Source organism: Pelophylax lessonae, assembly GCF_965119305.1.
Source record: "Pelophylax lessonae genome assembly, chromosome: 2".
NCBI classification, from domain to species: Eukaryota; Metazoa; Chordata; class Amphibia; order Anura; family Ranidae; genus Pelophylax; species Pelophylax lessonae.
The window spans coordinates 239470495-239490575 of NC_138769.1; the positions used below are offsets into that span (position 1 = coordinate 239470495).

The window sequence follows — 20081 nt, forward strand, 5'->3', positions numbered from 1 at the left end:
GAAGCTTTAAAAAAAATATCCTAATAGATCAGCCTTTTCCACTATATTCAAAAGCTTGAAACATGTCCTTTGGACCCATAGAGGAGCAAGATTGGTGGGGAAAAAAAAAAAGGGTTTACACCCTTACGGGTTAATTCCAATGTTTGATGTATTGTAGCAGCATCTAAATCTTATCCTGTGAAGTCCTTGGAAGACAGAATCCAAGCGTTGCGTATAGATGGGGTATGTACGGTCCACTTGTTCCTGTTGTGTAAAACCTTCAAATAGGTGGCTGCTGCTTGCTGCAGCAGTCAGCAAACATAAAACTACATGAATAAAAAGCAGCCAAACTGACGAGTTTAAAAGGGGAGCCTGAACAGATCATGTGAATAAGGCACATGTTTTAACATTCATAGAACTGAAGAATTAAAATAAAAAATAAAAATAAGCAACGTTTAGTTTCTGTCTGATGAAAGGTTTGTGTGTAAGAAAATAAAACCATGGTCTTCAAATAAGAATTTAAAAATAGAATTCTATGCTAATACCGGGCTAGTGTGAAGTATCAGTGTCACCCTTGTTGATGGCTACCACCCAGCACTCTTGAGGAGGGGGAAAAAAAAAAGAAAAAAATTGTCCTATATGTTACTTTCCTCTTCTTTTACAACATCATCTGAATTTTGAGGAAGGACTGAGAGTTCATTGTTGATTTTGTGTTCTGCTTCGGCGCCATTTGCTTCTTGGCTCCTCTTTTTGTCCTCTGCTTTCTGCTCTTTTGCAAGAAGTCTGTAATGGATAGTCATCCCAATAATCAGGTAAATTGCAGCTACGATGAGTACTATCCCACAAGCTTGGTAAGTATACTTGTAGTCTCCATAAATGTCATTTAATTTGCCTGAAAAATAAAAAAAATAAACACTTTACAGACCTAGGAAAACTTGGGAAATATATAAAACTATCATGCAAAAAAGGTAATTTAGATTTAACATGCAAACAGTGCAAGAAAACAGGTCTGTGTGGATATTTCGATTTTTGAAAAACTTCATTCACTTAGTCATAAACTGCAGAGAAAAAAAATAAATAAAAAAGGAGACCCAGGCAATTTAGGTAAAAATGTGCTAGCATGCACTGCACATTATGACAGACTTGCCTGAAAACAAAGCCCTCCAAGTAGGCACCTCCATCTTCACTCACTCCCTTCCGGGTTTGCGGGCTTTTGGCAGTATGAATGGCTGGGCTGCAATGACGTCAATCCTATGGCACGGAGTACTTCATGAACAGCATGGTCCATTCAGAATCCAGTGCGCATTCGCCAGTGACATCCATGGACACTTCCAAAGTAAAGATCTCCTTACCTGTGTACATTTAGGAGATATTTACTGTATCCTATAGGTAAGCCTCTTAGGCTTACCTATAGGTAAAAATCTATGGGAGTTTATTTCCACTCAAAAAAAAAAAAAAAAAAAAAAAACACACCCCTCAGCACAAGGAACCATTCCCACAATGCAAAGTTTTGCACTTTCTACGCTCATTCAAAGAAACCAATATACCTTTAAAGAGGTTGTAAACCTCAGATTTTTTTTTTTAAAAACGAACACCTGTAAGACAGACCCATAATGAGCTAGTATGCATCGCATACTAGCTCATTATGAAATACTTACCTTAGAACGAAGCCCGACCACTCACGGGTGACCATGTTGTGTTGCCCTTCTTCCGGGTTTGCGGCATCCGGCAATCTGATTAGCTGGAGCCGCAATAACGTCACTCCCACACATGCGCGTGGGAGCCGACGGTTACGGCACAGGGCTCTGAAGGAACAGCATGAGCGGCCGTTCCTTCAGCGCGCATGCGCCAGTGATTTAGCTGGCTGCATGCAAAGTAAATATCTCCTAAACGGCACATGTTTAGGCAATATTTACAGTATCTATAGGTAAGCCTTAATATAGGCTTACCTATAGGTAAAAGTTGCAGAGGAGGGTTTACTTCCTCTTTAACTCATCTCCATTGCATAAATTCAGCTTTTCATAGAAGCTATAATACGGCTTCTATGAATAGGGAGTGGGTGGAAAGGATAGGCATAGTCTGCACACTAGAGTGCCTGTGACTAGTATTAAACCCCAAACTTTATATTTTAATAATCCTTGCATGCTGTGGATGCATCTGTTATTTTAGGCTTTCCCTTATATTTCCACCTGGTGATCCAGCCAGACACATCCAGACATCCTCTTAGGGTGTCTACAGTGAATGGAGGAGCAACAAAAAAAACTTTGGACAGCAACACTGTTGACCTGGGGAGAGGAGACTACTAAATTGTACTAGCAGATCTAGATGCATTAACAAATTTGAAGCCAAACTCTAGCCAACACCTTAAAAAGGATAAGTAGCCCTTTTTTCAAAAAAATAGCCTATGCAGTCATGGAGCCTGGGTAGATAAAAGTCTGTGCAGCGTACATTTTACTTGTAGGCCCTTTGGATCCTTTTAGAAACCCACCAAACTCTTAGGATGTGAAGGTTGCTAACAACTTTTTGCCATGACCTGAAAAGCATTGGATGCCCATTCCCAGCATTGCAGAAACGAAAACCAACAGCCCTAGCAATGAGGCCGTGGGGAGTTGCTAGATAGGGAATAGCCATGCTTCTGAGGGAACCCAAATGGTCTACAAGTAAAGCAATAAAATAAATGATTTTATGAAGTTGCAAAGAGGTCTAATATCTGCTGGGGCCCTTTGACTGCAAAGGCCATTTTCTGGAAAGGGTGAACCTACCCTTTAGGCAGTTATAGAAATCATTTTGACATCTTCTGGGATAAAGGTTTTACATAAAAGTTGTACTATGGTAAGCACCCCTGTCAGTGTTAAAAAAAGTTTCTCCCAACCAATAACTGCCACTAATGCAGGACAGCCTGTGCTATTGAAAAGAAAAAAAATACCAAACATACTGGCCACCCAACCAAGTAAGGGGGGGGGGGCACCCGTGTTAACAGTTTATATTTACTATGGTGGGTTTTAGTTTTTAACTATAAAGTGAAAAAAAAAAAAAAAAAAAAAAAAAAAAAAAAAAACTGTACCCACCACCTGTGTAGAATTATCCATTTACCAGTACATGACCTTATTTCAGGTCTCATGCACTTTAGGTGGAGTATCACTCTACTAGATTCTTCCTCTAATTTACTGACTTTTCATGGATATAGTTTTTCAAATGTAGATGTTTTTTAATGTGTGGATTAATGAATTAGTATATTTATTGCGATTGAATTTCAACTAAATAAAAACTTGCATCCAAAATCTGGGATCTGTGGGTGGTGGACAAGTGCATATTCAAAAAGGACAGCAGTTGTACAGTTACATCTGGGACATAGTTTTCAAATCATAAAAAAAAAAAAAAAAAAACATTTTAAAGCCTGAAAAATTTTCTAAACGTCAAAAAAAAAAAAAAAAAAAAACTCAAATCTTACCTAAGAGGGGTGGCCCAAGAAGAACAGGGCAACATTCCACAATTGTCACTAGTCCAACGGCACTGGAAAATCTCTGTGCACCAACCAAATCCATTAAGGTCTCAAAAAGTACAGAGCTAAGCCAGCCAAAAGCAAAGCCAAAAAATGCAGCATAGATTGCAAAACCAGTATAATCAACTGATAAAGGTGCCAACAGGTGGCATATTCCATTAAGGAGCACAGCCACAGCAAAGAAATATTGCACCTTCGGTCTCACTAGCTTGGTATTTGCCACAATCCCCATAGAAGGCCTTGCAACCATATCTACAAAGGCAAGGATGGAAAGCAAAAAGGCAGCGCGCTCTGGAGAAATGTTTTTGCTTTTTGCATAGTTACTAAGAAAGACTAAAGGTGCAAAGAGTCCAAAGAACATGATTGTGTGTCCAGACAGATAGATCAGGAATCCTCTATGAGTAAAAAGTGAGAAGTCCAAAAACTTGTTAATTGTCTGAAAGAAAGTTGGTTTGGTTTTTGCTGTTCCATCAATAAGGTCTTTGTTAGCATCCTTGTCGTCGCACTTTCCAGCTTCCTCCAATACTTCCTTTGTCACTTTCTTTTTCAAATCATCAGGCTTTGGTCCAATGGGGCGCATCAAGGAGCCTGCAACGCAACAATTGAGAAGAAGTCCTCCCAGGATCAAAAAGCTTCCTCTCCAACCAAAGATACTGTAGAAGTATTGGTTTAAAGGTGCAAGAGTTGACAAAAACACAGGACTGCCTGCCATTGACAAGCCATTAGCAATTGGTCTTTTTTTGAAGAAGTATTTGCCAATCATCGTTAGAGCTGGATTCAAGTTAAAAGCGAGACCAAAACCTGGGAAAAAAAAAAAAAAAGTAAGCATAGTGGTTGAGGGTGAAAAAAGTTAGACAATACGTTTTACCGTAAAGACAAGCATACAAATCAAATGCCAAGTTCACCTTTGGAACAGGTTACACCCGTAATTAGGTTAGAACATTTCACATTGTCCAGCTCCTCCCCTGCCGATACCCCCTTCCTGTAGGCTCTTCTCCCTGCACCCACTGTCACAATTTAAAAGCAGTGTGGCCAATTTGGGGCTACACCCACACAGCAACATTCATTCACAGATTTCTGTGAATCAACTACAAGTACCATGGGCCAATGGGCTTAAAGTTCTCAATTAACTGAGGTTGCTGGTGAGCGCTTGCATAGTTCAATTCTTCCTGCAATTTAGTAACGGCTTGCCTATATAATAGGTACAGGCATAGTGTGTACTGAAACCATGCAGGATCCTGGCATTACTACCGCAAACTGCTGTTCATGGGTTCATTCCTTCACAGATTTTAGTGTTAGAAAGAAAAAAAAAAAAAAAGGCACTTTTCCTTGCAAAGAGATGTGCATTTATTTTAAATTGAAGATGAACTTATCCTTTAACTACTGGGGTCTTTGAATTTTTGTAGTATATCCAGAGAGCAAAGGGTTTGGCCACAAGCTTTTGGCTTATCAGCCACTCCTGGTACTGAAAAAAAGGGGAGCATCCATGTTCCACTCCATTGCCAGGTGTTAAAATGACAACTGGACCTTGTAGACAGTAGCAGCCATCAAACAAGAAGCAGTGTTCTTGAGCAATGCAATTCTGTAGAAATACAAAGTATCATTAACTTGTATTTACTCTCATCTCAAGGCCCATTTACAATTGTACGACTTGTCAGCTGACTTTGGACATAAGTTGCAGCCCATTGTTTGCAAGGGCCCCTGTTTAGATAGGTGCAACTTAAAGTCGTAGCGATTTTGAAAATGTGCCTGCACTACTTTGGTGCAGAGCTTAAAGCGGGATCAAAGTCGCACTGGAAATTGTGCACCTTCAGATGCATTAATGTGAATAGAGCCTCATTCATATGAAGATCAAAAAAGTTTACTGATGGCATGCAGTTTAACCACTTAAGCCCCAGCCCTATTTCAGACACTTTTTGTTTACAAGTTAAAATGAGTATTTTTTCCTAGAAAACTACTTGGAACCCACAAACATAGAACCCCCAAACATATATATTTTAGCAAAGACTCTGGAGAATCAAATGGCGGTCATTGCAATATTTTTTGTCATGCGTTATTTGCGCAGCGGTCTTTAAAATGCCATTTTTTGGGAAAAATTTTGAAAAAAAAAAAAATAAATTTCACTGCATTTAAAAAATACTAAACAGAGTTAGCCCATTTTTTTGTATATTGTGAAAGATGTCACGTCGAGTAAATAGATACCCAACATGTTAGTTTAAAATTGCGTGCACCCGTGGAATGGCGACAAACTACGGTCAAAAGAAATCTCAATAGGCGACGCTTTAAATTTTTTTTAACGGATACCAGTTTAGAGTTAAGAGTGTAGCTCTTTTTTTTTTTCACACCAATATGCAGTGACAGGTACTCTTTGTGGAGGGATCGAGGGTCTAAAAGACCCTCGATCCCTCCACTACACTTCCATGTATGCAAAATGTCGAAAACAGCGTTTTTGCATACAGCCGTTTTTTTAAATTTACCGCACAGTAACCCGGAAGTGATGTCGTTTCAGACTTTGATCGGGACTCCATCCAGCCGGCGGACGTGCCGGCGTCTCCTGGTGGGATGGGAGGCCCGTTAAAAGTCACGGAAGGCGGCAGGAGGGGGGGGACGTCCCGGGTAACGATCAAGCGTCTCGAGCCGCATTGGTTGCTACCGTCAGAAAGCCAACCGTTGGCACTAAACCACAGTACCGGGATGATGCCTCTAGCTAGAGGCATCATCCCGGTATAACCCCGCAAAGTTACCCGACGCACCCCTACATCACTTTGCGGTAAGTGGTTTAAAAAGGTAAATACTTCAAGACCGCAATATGTATACTATACACATTGCAGCTTTGAAGTGATTTACCAGGATTGTGGCAAGATATAAGAATATATATATATATATACACACACACACACACACACACACATATCTACACACATATACACACACACACACACACACACCAGTATATAATTTTTTTATGCCGATAAAAGCACTGAGTGGCTCATGAGCCACTGAAACACTTTCAGAAGCAGGAGGGGACATACCCCTCCTTTCTGCCGCTTGCTTGCTGGTGTCTCTCGGGTTTACCATTTCCACCGATTTGTCCAATAAAGGATCTGACGGTGCAGCTGGCTGCTCCCACAGACAGAAAATCAAAAGAGTAGATCCTCTGATTGGCTACATGGCCTTGGAGGACCAGAGCGACGTCACAGTCACTTGCGGTCCAGGCTGGATGTAAATATTTTTTTCGCTTAGATTTTTTTTTTAAAGCAAAAGTAAAAAGGAGATATAGGGTCTTTTTTACTCCAGATCGCTCCATAAAGAGGACTGGTCATCCTTATTTATATTATGCGGGGGGGGGGGGGGGATTTACATCCCTTTTAAAAGAAATAAGGGATATTAAACAAACAGATTTAAAGCAACCCATCCCTCTGTGCTTGTGCACAGAATTGAACGCATATTTAAGTTGCAAGCATAGGTAAACTGTATTCACACCCACATGAGGCATCGCAATAATTCGCCAACGCTAAACTGGTAACATGTAAAAGGCCTGTCCACAGACACCCACACCCAAATCTACCCCTTTTTGCACCAAACATTACATATTCCCACACAGGCTAGAGTCACTTTCGACCTGTGCTGCATTACACCCCACACAGGCATTTTTAAACATTCAGCCAATGCTTTCAAGTGTGGGCCAAAATGCACATGACCATTTTTAAACGAAGTGCACTACAACACATGGAATATACACTGTAGCGCAAGGAATGTACATTATACATTGCTTACTACTGTATTAATGTATTGAAATGCACTGCATTGAACCAAGGTTTGTGCAACATAGTAACATGCGTGAATTGGCCCTTAGGGGATTTTTTAGTACAGTGCATTGCAGAGTCTTGGCACATACATGTTGTCCAGTCATGCCCATACAGGGCAAAGTGACCATGACAGGGAACCCTACCTTCATGAAACCCTAATACTCAGAGCTCTCTATCGATCTCCTGCTGCCTCTAGCATAACTGGCACAATATACACAGCAGCATGTGCCTGAGGGTTTAGCAGTCATCACTAGAAGCAAGCATGGTCACATGGATGGAGTGACACCACCAAAACAGCTAGTGTTGGTTATTTTCAGAACCTAAAGATTGATGAAGTAGAGAGGCAGGATCACTAGGGGGAATCGCTGGAATGATCAGTGGGTCCTGAAAAGCTTATCTTTGGCCCTGAATTTATTAAAAACAGGGTAGGCAGTTTAAAAGGTGCAGAAAGCATGGATTTCCCCTGCATAGTTACACTGGTACAGCTACATTTTAGTCACCAGATATGACAGCAATGTCAAGCAAGCAGTGACTACTACGCAGATGGGCAGCCACTCGGCACTGGACCCAAAAGCTTTCTGCTATCATGTAGCAGTGTCGACTATTACAGCGATTTGCAGCTTCCACAGGGATTAGTCAGGTGGAAGATATGCATACTTATTGGTACAAGGTGGACTAAAGTAACGAAGATCATACCTAAACCTGAGCTTTAAAAAATCACATTAAAATAATTTTGGTATGCCAATTCCAGTGCATTCCAAAACGTCAACTTGGTCTGGTCACAAAAGGTTCAATTACTCAGGACTTGAAAGTATTCAGGTCCATGTACACGGGACGTTAAAAGTCCCTTTGAATACTGGAATTTTTAGGACGTTTGAAACGTCCGTTCGGTCACGTTTGTACCCGCGTTTACAAGCGTTCCTAGACTAGAGGTCAAAAAAATTATTCCCCTTTAAAATGGAAAAACGCGAACGCTAAACGCGGGTCATTGCGTTCGGACGCGTTTGAAACGCCAGGAAACACACGTTCGAAGGCAAATAATTGCGTTCTAAAAACAGTCCCTGAACGCAACTGCCTGTAAATGACTAAACGACCTGGTGTACATGGACAGATAAGATAAAATGTAGATGGGTTCAGGGGCTTCTGAAAAAAACGCCCAACTGCTCCTAAACGGCCATTTACAACGTCCCGTGTACATGGAGCCTTATAGGTATATTAATAAGTCACAGAACAGTATTTTTTTATTTATTTTTTTTTTTTTTTTAACATGCCCAGAGTTCAGCTTTAATAGTAAGAAAAGCTATTGCTTGGTAAATCTGATATTCTTAATACTCTGTCCCGTGTACCTTTCCTTTACAAAAACATTAAAGGCATCAGCAAGAAAGTTAAAGCACCACATATTCATAGAATGCTTGTTTATATAAAAGCCTGAACAAATGTCCGTTATAAAGGCGGAAAAAAAGACTCACCTCCAATAACACCAATACAAAAGTAGAGTTGGCTCACAGTGTGACAAAAAGAGGCACCAATTAAACCAATTCCAGAGAGAAGACCACCACATATCATAATCGGTCTGCTTCCAAACTTATTCACTAATATACTGGATATAGGGCCTAAAAGAAGAAAAAAAAAAAAAAGTAAATTGCGTTAAAGCTACTATCACAAAATACTAACAACAACATCATAACCATTTCAGTGTTCGGTAGCTGCTACTAAATTTAAACAGGTAAAATCAATTTAAGATTACAGGACACAGGCTTGATTGTCGTAGATTGGTACCGTCAGAGGATTGGATACTAACAAAGCTTTTGAGGACATGTCCCCTGATTATCTTTACCTCTACCCCAATCTATGAGTTCTATTCACAATCCATGCAGAGCGACACATGAACAGGGGAGGGTAGCCTTTACCTCAAGATATAAAATGTATGCTTTTATTTATACAGTATAGATATCAAGCATGTGAGCGAGACACTAGGACATCCCCAAGCAATTGATAAGTAACATCATCCAACAATGGTCAATAGATCCAACTCAGTGCTGGTGCAAGAACCTTGCAGCTAAAAGCAGCATCGGCAAAGGATTGGATGTCCACATGGTAAAGCTTGGAAGAGACTTTAAAGATCAGATGGCAGCCCTACAAAGCTGGGAAACAGGCTTGCTAGTGAGCAAATTCTTGTTGCAGGAGTTGCTTTATCCTTTTGAAAGCAAACTCTTGAGTTGTCTTATCCACCTAGTAATTGTACTTTGCAAGGGATATCCTGCTTCAAGATCCACAGAGGGAGGAACAAATAGGGGAGGGGGGGTCTGTCTTTACAACAGAAGCTGTAGCTTTTGGGTACTCTGCTCTATACCATCTGGATGTGGTCAAGCCATGAATTTGGTGTTCTTAGCAGCAGGACACAAGGAAGGAGGCCTTTGTTGAGATAGAGGTCAACAGCACTAGGGATGATCGAACGGTTCGGGTCGACCCATCGGTTCGACCCGAACATTGACTGTTCGATGTTCGGCTGAATTCCGAACTTTTTGCTGAAAAAGTTTGGAATTCGGCAACCAGAACCGACCAAAATGCAATGGGACAGGAACTGGGCTTTAAAAGCCCCTGATTGGACCAGAACCATCAGTAAAAGCCAATTAAGGGGGCAGGAGAATGCTAGGAATGTGATTGGAGTGACTAGGGGGGTCCAGAGGCCGATTAGTGAATACGCCCCACTAGTATATAAGATAGCCCCGCCAAATCTCTACCATTTTAATACAGGGCTGTGGAAGAGAGTGGAAGCAGTTCTGTTACTTCTGCTTCAAAGTGTCATTTAGCAATTATTAGTGTGAGGAAAAGGATATCTAGTGTAGTTAGGGTACCATTTTCCACTATAGTTAGATTTAATAATCTAGTTTCTGTAGGGAAAGTGTTAAAGCAGAGTTTCGGGCACAAAATCAACCTTTTTTTTGTGCCCATCCGCTTGGTCTCCTTCACCTGAAAAGGAATTGGATAGTTGGGTATATTTTTTTGTTTACTCCTTGTAATTGTAGATAAAATATACTCACCTATTCTTCACTTCCTCCCTCTGCGCCGCAGCTCCGCCATCACTTCCTGGCTTGCAATGATTGCTGGGAGCTGAACGTCATCGCACCCAGGAATCAATGCGACGGCACCGGCCCCACTCGTCACTTCCGGGGCGACGCCGCATTCCCTGCTAAACAGCTTCTGGGCATGCCCAGAAGCTGTGGAGGAATGCGGCGCCGCACCGGAAGTGACGAGAGGGGCCGGTGCAGGCGCATTCTAGGAGAAGAAGACATGGAAGAGGACGCAGAAGAGGATCGCGCCGGCTCCAGCTGCCCACAAGAGAGATGGCAACGCTGGAGAAGAAATTTTGTGAATATTTCTTCTTGCAGGTAAGTGCGAACCGGGACAGATCAGAGGCTAGCCATTGTGGAATGTACTAGCCCTGACTGTCCTGGGGGTATGTTTATTGAAAAAAAGTTTGTGCCTGGAACTCCGCTTTAAGTGTAAGGGGACCGTAGTGTAGTGTAGGGTTAACTGACTGACTGCTATGGCAGGGTGACAAAACCCATCCATTTCAGGGTGACCGCTATAGAGAAAAGATAGTTTCTCTTAGAACACTTATAGAACCGGATAGTGGCTTCGCCCCTGTCACCCGGCTTTTTGTTGCAGGCGTTTATAGGGCTTTTTTGAGGACATGTTTGGAGTCAGGCATGACATCTGAAGTTCTGTGTAGGGGTATATTGTATATTACATACATACACGTATGTATATATACACATATATAGGTGTGAAAGTAGCAGAAACCTATGCTTGCGCTAATGAAATAATTGACACCCATATGGCTTCTCTGCTATAACACCTATATGTGTGTATGTATAAATACATATAAGCGTGTGTGTATATATACCCCTACACAGAATTTCAGATGTTTTGCCTGCCTCCAAAGACCCCCAACAAAAGCCTGCTGCAAAAAAAACACACCTGGGCGTTTTTTTGGGCGTCTTTGGAGGCAGGCATAACATCTGTACTTCTGTGTAGGGGTATATATACACACACTCACACACATACACACACATATACACACACACGTATGTATATATACACACATACATATATAGGTGTGAAAGTAGCAGAAACCTATGCTTGCGCTAATGAAATAACAACCATATGGCTTCTCTGCTATAACACCTATATAGGTGTATAAATACATACAAGTGTGTGTATATATACCCCTATACAGAAGTTCAGATGTTATGCCTGCCTCCAAAGACCCCCAAAAAAACACCTGCAACACCACACCTGGGCGTTTTTTTGGGCATTTTTTGGGCATCTTTGGAGGCAGGCATAACATCTGAACTTCTGTATAGGGGTATATATATACACACACTTGTATGTATTTATACACCTATATAGGTGTTATAGCAGAGAAGCCATATGGGTGTTAATTATTTCATTAGCGCAAGCATTGGTTTCTGCTACTTTCACACCTATATATGTGTATATATACACATACGTGTGTGTATATATACCCCTACACAGAAGTTCTGATGTTATGCCTGCCTCCAAAGACCCCCAAAAAATGCCCAAAAAAAAACGCCTGCTACAAAACCGGCAAGGTGTGAAAATAGCGGAGCCACTATCCTGTTCCATTGCAATTCTAATACAAAAACTTTTTTTCTGGTTCTGGACATGCTAGAGCTGAAACTACACAGGTACACTTTTTAGACGCCCCAGACACTAAATCCAAAGAAATTCTTTTCAATAATTTGCTCTCTATGAAAAATTACAATTTAAGAACTTTTTTGTGTTAAATGCTTCAAAATTGTTTTTTGATTACCGAAGTTCGGGTCCCATTGATTTCAATGGGGTTCTGAAATCCGGGCCGAACATCGGGAAGTTCGGGTGTTCTGGTCGAACCAAACTTTTGAAAAGTTCGATCATCCCTAAACAGCACTTTAGAAAAAATTAGGGTGGAAGACTATCCTTGTGAATATTGTGGCGTGGCTTTTTCACAGACTCCTACAAGTCTGAAATGTGATAGGCAGCTACCTAGCAGGTGGTCATCCAAACTCAGTACCCCGGTGGGGTATGGTTTCTGCGGGGCAGTGAGAACCGAATTGAGGTACCAAAGAAGAACATGGTGCTGTAATGGAGGTCTAATCCAAGAAAACACCTTGAATACAATTTACCAAGTAAAATTAAGCCAGATCTTTTTGGAAAAGAATGGAAGCCTGCCCCTTAAAGGGTACGCGAGGACAAGTCCCAACTATAGAACGGCCAGAATGAGAAATGGCGCATCTGACCGCAAGTGGTAGAGGGTACCTGTCAAAACCAGTTACCCACTCCCCCCTCCCCAAAAAAAGTGTCAAATGAGGCAGTGGAGGATGCAAACAAGCAGAACTTCCCCTTCTGCTTTAAGTGCAGTTTATCTGTACAGTAATTGTGTTAATCTAGTGTATAAGCGGTGCTGGCACAGAATGTTCCTTCACTGCAGGGCTTTAACATCAGAGATCATTAAGTCTCTGGCTGACAATGAAATGGAGAGCAATTTGTGCTGGCAGTTAAATAAATTCAATTGTTTCTAAAGGTTAGCTTAGAGAAATGGTGTTTAGATGGCAACAAGCTGTTAACTAGATTTTCAACTTAAACCTGTAAAAGCAACAATTTGGGTATAAAATAAATAAAATTATATATACATCTTCAGAGGATTTAAGCAGACATCCTTTGAATGCTGGCCATACATAGTCATCTGCTGGCGTTTGGCCCACTGTTTTATCAAATCCAAAGTCAGCGCTGCCCTCTACCAGAAAATTCTAGAGCACTTCATGCTTCCCTCCGCTGGCCAGCTTTATGGAGATGCTGATTTTCCAGCAGGACTTGGCATTTGCCCAAACTGCCAAAAGCACCAATACCTGGTTTAATGATCATGCTATCACTGTGCTTGACTTGCCAGCAAACTCATCTGACCTAAACCCCATAGAGAATCTGTGGGGTATTGTCAAGAGGATGAGTGACACCAGACTCCATGCAGACGAGCTGAAGGCAAATATTAAAGCAATTTGTGCGCTTCCATAACACCTCAGCAGTGGCACAGGCTGATCGCTTCCATCCCACACCACATTGCTGCAGTAATTTGAGCTAAAAGAGCCCCAGCCAAATATTGCGTGCATACTATACATGGACAGTTTTCAGTAAGCCAACATTCCTGTATTAAAAAATTCATTTTATTGGTCCTATGAAATTCTAATTTTCTGAGATACTGAATTTTGGCTTTCAACTAGATTTAACCACTTGCCGACCGCTGCACGACTATTTACTGCGGTGGTCAGCCCCTCGCAGGCAAAGCGACGTAGGGATACGTCGCTAGCCTGTGAGGCTCTAGGGAGCGAGCGCACACCGCACGAGGCTCGCTCACGGAACAGCCCCCCCCCCGCGTGCCCGGTGGACCCGATGTCTGCCGGGCACTCGCGACTGTCGCAGGAGAAAGGCAGGCGGCTAATGTTGATCTGTTCTTACACCTCAAGCCACATCCAATCACAGTTAGAAGCACTCCCCTAGGGACACACTTAACCCCTCCCTCTCAAAGTTAACCCCTTCACTGCCAGTGTAATTTTTACAGTAACAGCAGTGCACATGTATAGCACTGATTACTGTAGTAATGTCACTGGTAACCCCAAAAGTGTCAAAAATGTCAGTCAAGGGTTCGATCTGTCCGCCGCAATCCCGCAAAAAAAAAAAAAAAAAAAATCGCCGCCATTACTCGTTTAAAAAAAAAATCTTTCCCTTAGTTCGTAAACGCAATAACTTTTGCGTTAACCAATCGAAATACTCTATTTGCAATTATTTTTACCAAACATATGTAGCATAAAAACAAATTGGCCAAAAAAAAAAATTTTATTTTTACATTTTTTTGGGGAATTTCCTTTAAAAATATTGTTATTTTTGCAAAATTGACGCTCTTTTTTTGTTTATAGCGCATGATCAAAAAATTGCACAGGTGATCAAATACCACCAAAAGAAAGCGGTTTGTGGGGAAAAAAAAAAAAAAAAAACAAACACGGACGTCAAGTTCGTTTAGGTACAGCGTGGCACGACCGCGCAATTGTTCGTTAAAATCACGCAGTGCCGAATCGCAAAATAGGCCCTGGTCAGGTAGGGGGTAAAATTTTCCGGGGCTTAAGTGGTTAAGCCATAATCATCAAAAAAAGAAAGAAATGCTTGAACTATATCACTTTGTAATGCATCTATACAAAACATAGGAGTTTCACTTTTTGAATTTACTAATTAAAAAAAAAAAAAAAAAAAAAAAAAAAAAAACTTTAATGCTCTAATTTTTTTTTTTTTTGGGATGCACCTGCATAAGCCAACAGCGGCATAGGTGACGGACCTTGTAGTTTTCCCATTCACAGAACACAAAGGATGACGCAGCTGGGCGGGGGAAGATCCCCAGCTAGCTGTCCGAAGGGATCGGGGGGCAGTGCAACACGTTACAAAAGGTGAACTTCTTTAAAAGCAAACAAAATCTTTTGAACGAAAGTTGAATGTTCTGGGAATTTGCCAAGGCTTTTCCTTAGAAGTTTGAATGAAAATTCTTTACATCTATGGGCAGCTTAACAGCATATATAGCAGGTATTCACAGCCAGCGATTATCACAGGTAAATCGCTGGCTGTGCAGAGAGCCACAAAACCTGCAGCAACCTGCCATTATAGTGAACGTGGCAAGCAGCTGCTAAGAACAGTAGTAGGAATCTGAACATTCCTGTGGTGGCAATTCGCAACAATCTAAACTGCCAGTGTGAATGTAGCCTAAGGCCCCTTCAGATCCGCCTGTCCGTTTTTTGGGCGGATTTGAACGGATGCCCCATGCATCTCTATGGGGCATCGGATGTCAGCAGAGACATGTCCGCTGACATCTGATCAGATTCTTCAAATCTGGACGGACGGAAACCCTATTTTCCATCCATCCAGTGGATCGGATGAGAACGGACCGCCTGAGAACAGTGGGGACCTGACAGCTCTGCCTCCGCACACAGCGTGGAGACAGAGCTGCCATCCGCCTGCACAGCGGGGGATCGGCGGATCGATCCCCCGCTGAGAAAAACGGAGTCCGCCGACGGACTCCCCTGTGTGAAAGGGGCCTAAAGCCAGCATTAGAATTAGTACCTTGGATCACAGGATCTGTGGCATTAGCAGTTAAACATTTTTACAAAGACCACAGAAAAGAAATAAAAATTCCTTCTTACCTCCTGCATACATGACTGCCAACATGATTGAAGAAATCCAGGAAACTTCACTGCTTGTTGCACCAAATATTACTTCTATATCTTTAAAAAAGACAGTGATTGATTTGGGGAAGGCATACGAAAAACCAATCGATATAAAGGCTCCAACAACAACTGCCCAACCCCAGCCTCCTTCCGGGGGAGTGTAGCCCACTGGACCGCCAACAGCAGGTGGCATGGTTGCAGCTTCAAGCTCTTGTCTTTAAAAATCCTTAAAAGAGGGGAGAGAAAAAAAAAAAAGTTACATTATACAAAAAAACTGTTTAATTAGCAAGTCAGTTTGTAATCCTCGGCAAGCAGATAAGGAAGCAATACCCTGTTATAGCTTTATGGTTTTATTCATAAGTTCACATACCCCATCAGAATTTGTAAAAGGTTAGCCATTTTGCAGCACTGACAGCCCAAACAACCTGCTTAGAATATACCCAAGAGTGCACAAATGCTACAAAACTTCTGGAATAATTTATAAGACGACCAAACTTGACTTCATGGTTACAAGCACAAAAACGGAATTTTTGTAAAATCTTACCGTAAAATTCCTTTCTCTGAGTCCTCTGACAGTCGCCGCCCATTCACACAGTCTTCACTTATGGGGTATTGACTTCATCTCCACAGGAGTTTCTAGGCAGAAGACTTGTAAAAGAATAAATCTACATAGTCACACCCATGGGGGCTGTCCTAGTCCAATACCCCCCATGCAATAGCCATCCCAAATCAGTTTGGTCGCAAGCAGTGAAAGTGTATAAAAAAAGACCCCAAAAAGAGGGGCGGGGGCGGCGACTGTCGGAGGACTCAAGAGAAAGGAATTTTACGGTAAGATTTTACAAAAATTCCGTTTTCTTACGTCCTCCGACAGTCACCGCCCATTCACACAGTCTTCACTTATGGGGATGTCCCAAAGCAGTGTAGACATGAGGGGTGGGCAACGCAACCACCAGAAAAGCAACGCAGTACCCACATCCGAGAAAGGAACCTTACATGTACAAGAAGGTAACCTTCTGGGTAACAAAAAAGGGCTCAACATGAGCAACAACCCAGGAAACAAATAACCAAGGGGAAAAACACCCCCAACAGCTAGGGACCCGTACAAACCCAGGGTTCCCTATGGAACTGCCGCACAGAGAACTTTGCGGCCAAAGGATGCATCAGCTGATGCCACAACATCAATTTTGTAGAAATTAGAGAAAGTGTGCACCGATGACCAAGTCGCAGCCTTGCACACCTGGGTCACCGAAGCCTGATGCCGATAGGCCCAGGACGCACTCACCGACCTGGTAAGAGTGCGCCTTGACAGGGAAGGGAGGAACCCGACGAATAGGCCTGTACAATGGTCTGTCTGATCCATTTGGCAAAGGTTGCTGCAGACGCAGCCATACCCTTCTGAGGTCCCTCAGGAAGGACAAAGAATCCGATTTTCGAAAGGATTCAGTCGATGACAGGTAAACCCTGATCGCCCGAACAACATCCAAGGAACGTAAGGCAACCTCTCGGATGCTTAGGATTCGCACAAAGCGAAGGCAAAACAATGTCCTCATTCAGGTGGAATTCCGAAACCACCTTTGGCAAAAAGGACAGATTAGGTCGCAAGACCACCTTATCCCTATGAACCACCAGGTAAGGGGACTGGCAAGACAACGCCGCCAACTCTGACACTCTGCGAGCAGAAGTGATCGCTACCAGGAATGCAACCTTCTTAGATAGCATGGGTAATGAAAAACGAAAGTTCCCTGATGTTTTCAAAAGGGGAACGCTGCAACACGGACAGAACCAAGTTCAAGTCCCATGGAGGCAAGGGCTCCCTTCTAGGAGGAGCCAGGTGACGCACACCTTGAATAAAGGTGCGAATCAAGGAATTAGATGCCACAGGGCGCTGGAAAAGAACAGCCAGTGCAGAGACCTGGCCCTTAATCGTGGCCAACGCAAGACGCTGGTCCACATCAGTTTGGAGGAAAGCCAACACTCGCCACCGAGTAGGAACGAGGAGAGAAACCCCATGGACTCCCCAGGCAAAATAAGCTTTCCATGTACAGTAATAAATCTTACCAGAAGAGGCTTTTCTAGCCTTGATCAAAGTAGGAATGACCTCTGAGGAGAGACCTCTGTCTCTCAGGACCTGGCTTTCAACAGCCAGGCTGTTAAAGCCCGCGACTAAAGCAGGATGGAAGATCGGCCCCTGGGACAGCAGATCTTCTCGCATTGGCAGCCGCCACGGAGGCTCCACGGCCAGGTGAACGATGTCCGCGTACCAGGACCGGCGAGGCCAGTCCGGCACCACCAGAATCACCAGCGATTGTTCTGAGGCCAACCTGCGAAGGAACCTGGACAACAACTGAATCGGCGGAAAGGCATATCAGGCGATACTGACGCCAAGGCACCAACGCATCCACGCATCCAAGGCGTCTGCCAGAGGATTGCGTGTTCTTGCCACGAACCTTTCCACCTTGTGGTTTGGCCGACACGCTTACAGATCCACATCCGGGGATCCCCACTTCGCAACACAGCATTTGAAACACCTCCGGGTGTAGGGACCATTCCCCCTGGTCCAGGGTCTGGCGGCTCAGATAGTCAGCCTGCCAATTCTCCACACCCGGAATGTGAACTGCTGATATCGCCGGGACATGAGTCTCGGCCCAAGACAGAATACCAGTCACTTCCTGGGCCGCCCGGGCACTCCTAGTGCCCCCTTGGTGGTTGATGTAAGCTACCGCAGTGGCATTGTGCGTCTGCACCCGTACAGGATGGCCCTGAAGACGATCCGACCAATGGAGCAGGCACAGCCTTATAGCTCTCAATTCCAAAATGTTTATCGGAAGGGAGGATTCCTCCACCGACCAAGTGCCCTGGGCAGACAGGTTGCCCAGAATGCCACCCCAGCCCGACAGGCTGGCATCCATGGTGATCACCGTCCACAGAATTGGCCGGAAGGATTTCCCATCCGACACAGCCTGGGACTAAAGTCACAATAGATCCATTCTGGTCTGGTGACTCAGAGACACCCTCAGGTCCAAGGACTGAGGTAGTTTGTCCCACCTGGCGAGGATCTCTGCTTGGAGAGCTCGCGTGTGAAACTGTGCAAATGGTATCGCCTCGAAGGCCGACACCATCAATCCCAGGGACCGCATACAGGTCCGGAGTGACGAGGATTCGTTGTCCCTGAGGGACCTGACCTCGTTCTGTAGGGTCCGGAGCTTGTCCTCCGGCAAGAACACCTTTGCTTAAGCAGAGTCCAGAACCATTCCCAGATACTGGAGACGAACCGAAGGCGACAAGGTCGACTTCTGAATGTTGATCGTCCAACCGAACTCCTGAAGCGTCTGGACCGTAGTGGACAGATCACGCAGCAGGCTCTGACTGGCACTCGATCTTAACAGGAGATCGTCCAGATATCCCAAGACCGCAATGCCCTGTGCCCGCAACAGGCCCAGAACAGGCGCCAACACTTTGGTAAAGACCCCTGGAGCTGAAGCGAGACCGAAAGGTAACGCCACAAACTGGTAATGATCCTCCGCGATAGCGAATTGGAGGTACCTCTGATGACCCTCAAAAATGGGGATGTGTAGATAGGCATCCTTCAGGTCTATGGAGGCCAGGAACTCTCCCGGATTCAGGGAGGCCACCACTGAGCGGAGCGATTCCATTCGAAATTTCGAACGCGCATGAAGCGGTTCAGCGATTTAAGTCCAGAATCGGACGCACTTTCTGGGCACAGTGAACAGATTTGAATAGAAACCCCGAAACCTGTCCCGATGAGGCACCGGGACAATCACCCCCTGAGCGAGAAGATCCTGCACCGCCTGATGCGAGTCCTGTAACCGCCCTGGGGTCAAATGAAGATTTGAGGGAAAGAATCTGTTCGCCGGCCGTGAAAGAAATTAGATCTTGTACCCTGACTGAATGATTTCCTGAACCCACCTGTCCGTGATTCGGAGGAGGAGAGGTTGGTGGAAACCGCGCAAACGTCCCCCCACCCCTGTAACGGGTGAGGGCGCCCCTTCAGGCAGAGGCGGAATGAGCCGCCTCACCGGCCTGGCTGGATTTTTGTTTGCCAAACCAGGGCTTTTTCTGGCCACCTTGGCCCTTGAAGGGTTTACCCTTGTTCTGCGCCTTGAAGGCACGAAAGGACCCTTGAGTAGGTTTAAAGGATGGGCCCCGCTTACCGTGGAAAAACTTGCCCTTAGGATTCTGGGGCAGCAGAGTGCTCTTACCCCCCGTGACTCCTTTAACCAATTCGTCCAAGGATTCCCCAAAAAGGCGAGACCCCGCATAGGGGATGTCAGCCACCGTCTTCCTGGATTTTTGGTCAGCCGACCAGCATTTTAACCAGATTAAGCGACGGTTAACCACAGAGACACTGGACAGGCGTATCGCCAAGGGGGCCTCATTCAGAGCCGCATCGCACAAATACATGACCCCACGATGAATCTGCTCCACCATTTCCACTGTAGTGGGAGGGGCAGAGTCGGCCACGAGGGTGCGTTTGAGCACCCTGGTCCAATCCACCACAGC

General features: G+C 44.0%; 1 protein-coding gene across 1 annotated transcript; it reads right to left on the reverse strand.

Moving 5' to 3' along the window:
- Positions 1-239: 239 nt before the first annotated feature.
- SLC16A1 (solute carrier family 16 member 1) lies at positions 240-15783 on the reverse strand. The gene is made up of 4 exons (XM_082246771.1): positions 15537-15783; positions 8760-8903; positions 3431-4282; positions 240-871 (listed from the first exon to the last, which is right to left on the reverse strand). Exons 1-4 carry the CDS (start codon positions 15751-15753, stop codon positions 615-617), a joined length of 1470 nt encoding a protein of 489 aa, XP_082102897.1. The 5' UTR covers positions 15754-15783; the 3' UTR covers positions 240-614.
- Between the last annotated feature and the right edge of the window lie 4298 nt (positions 15784-20081).

Bases quoted from the DNA above. Each gene is read 5' to 3' on its own strand.
- SLC16A1 (XM_082246771.1), bottom strand. From the start codon at position 15,753: ATGCCACCTGCTGTTGGCGGTCCAGTGGGCTACACTCCCCCGGAAGGA. The intron at 4,283-8,759 runs GTGAGTCTTTTT...TTTTTTTCCCAG, and splicing joins TTGTATTGGTGTTATTGGAG to GTTTTGGTCTCGCTTTTAAC. The intron at 872-3,430 runs GTAAGATTTGAG...TTTATTTTTCAG, and splicing joins TCTTGGGCCACCCCTCTTAG to GCAAATTAAATGACATTTAT.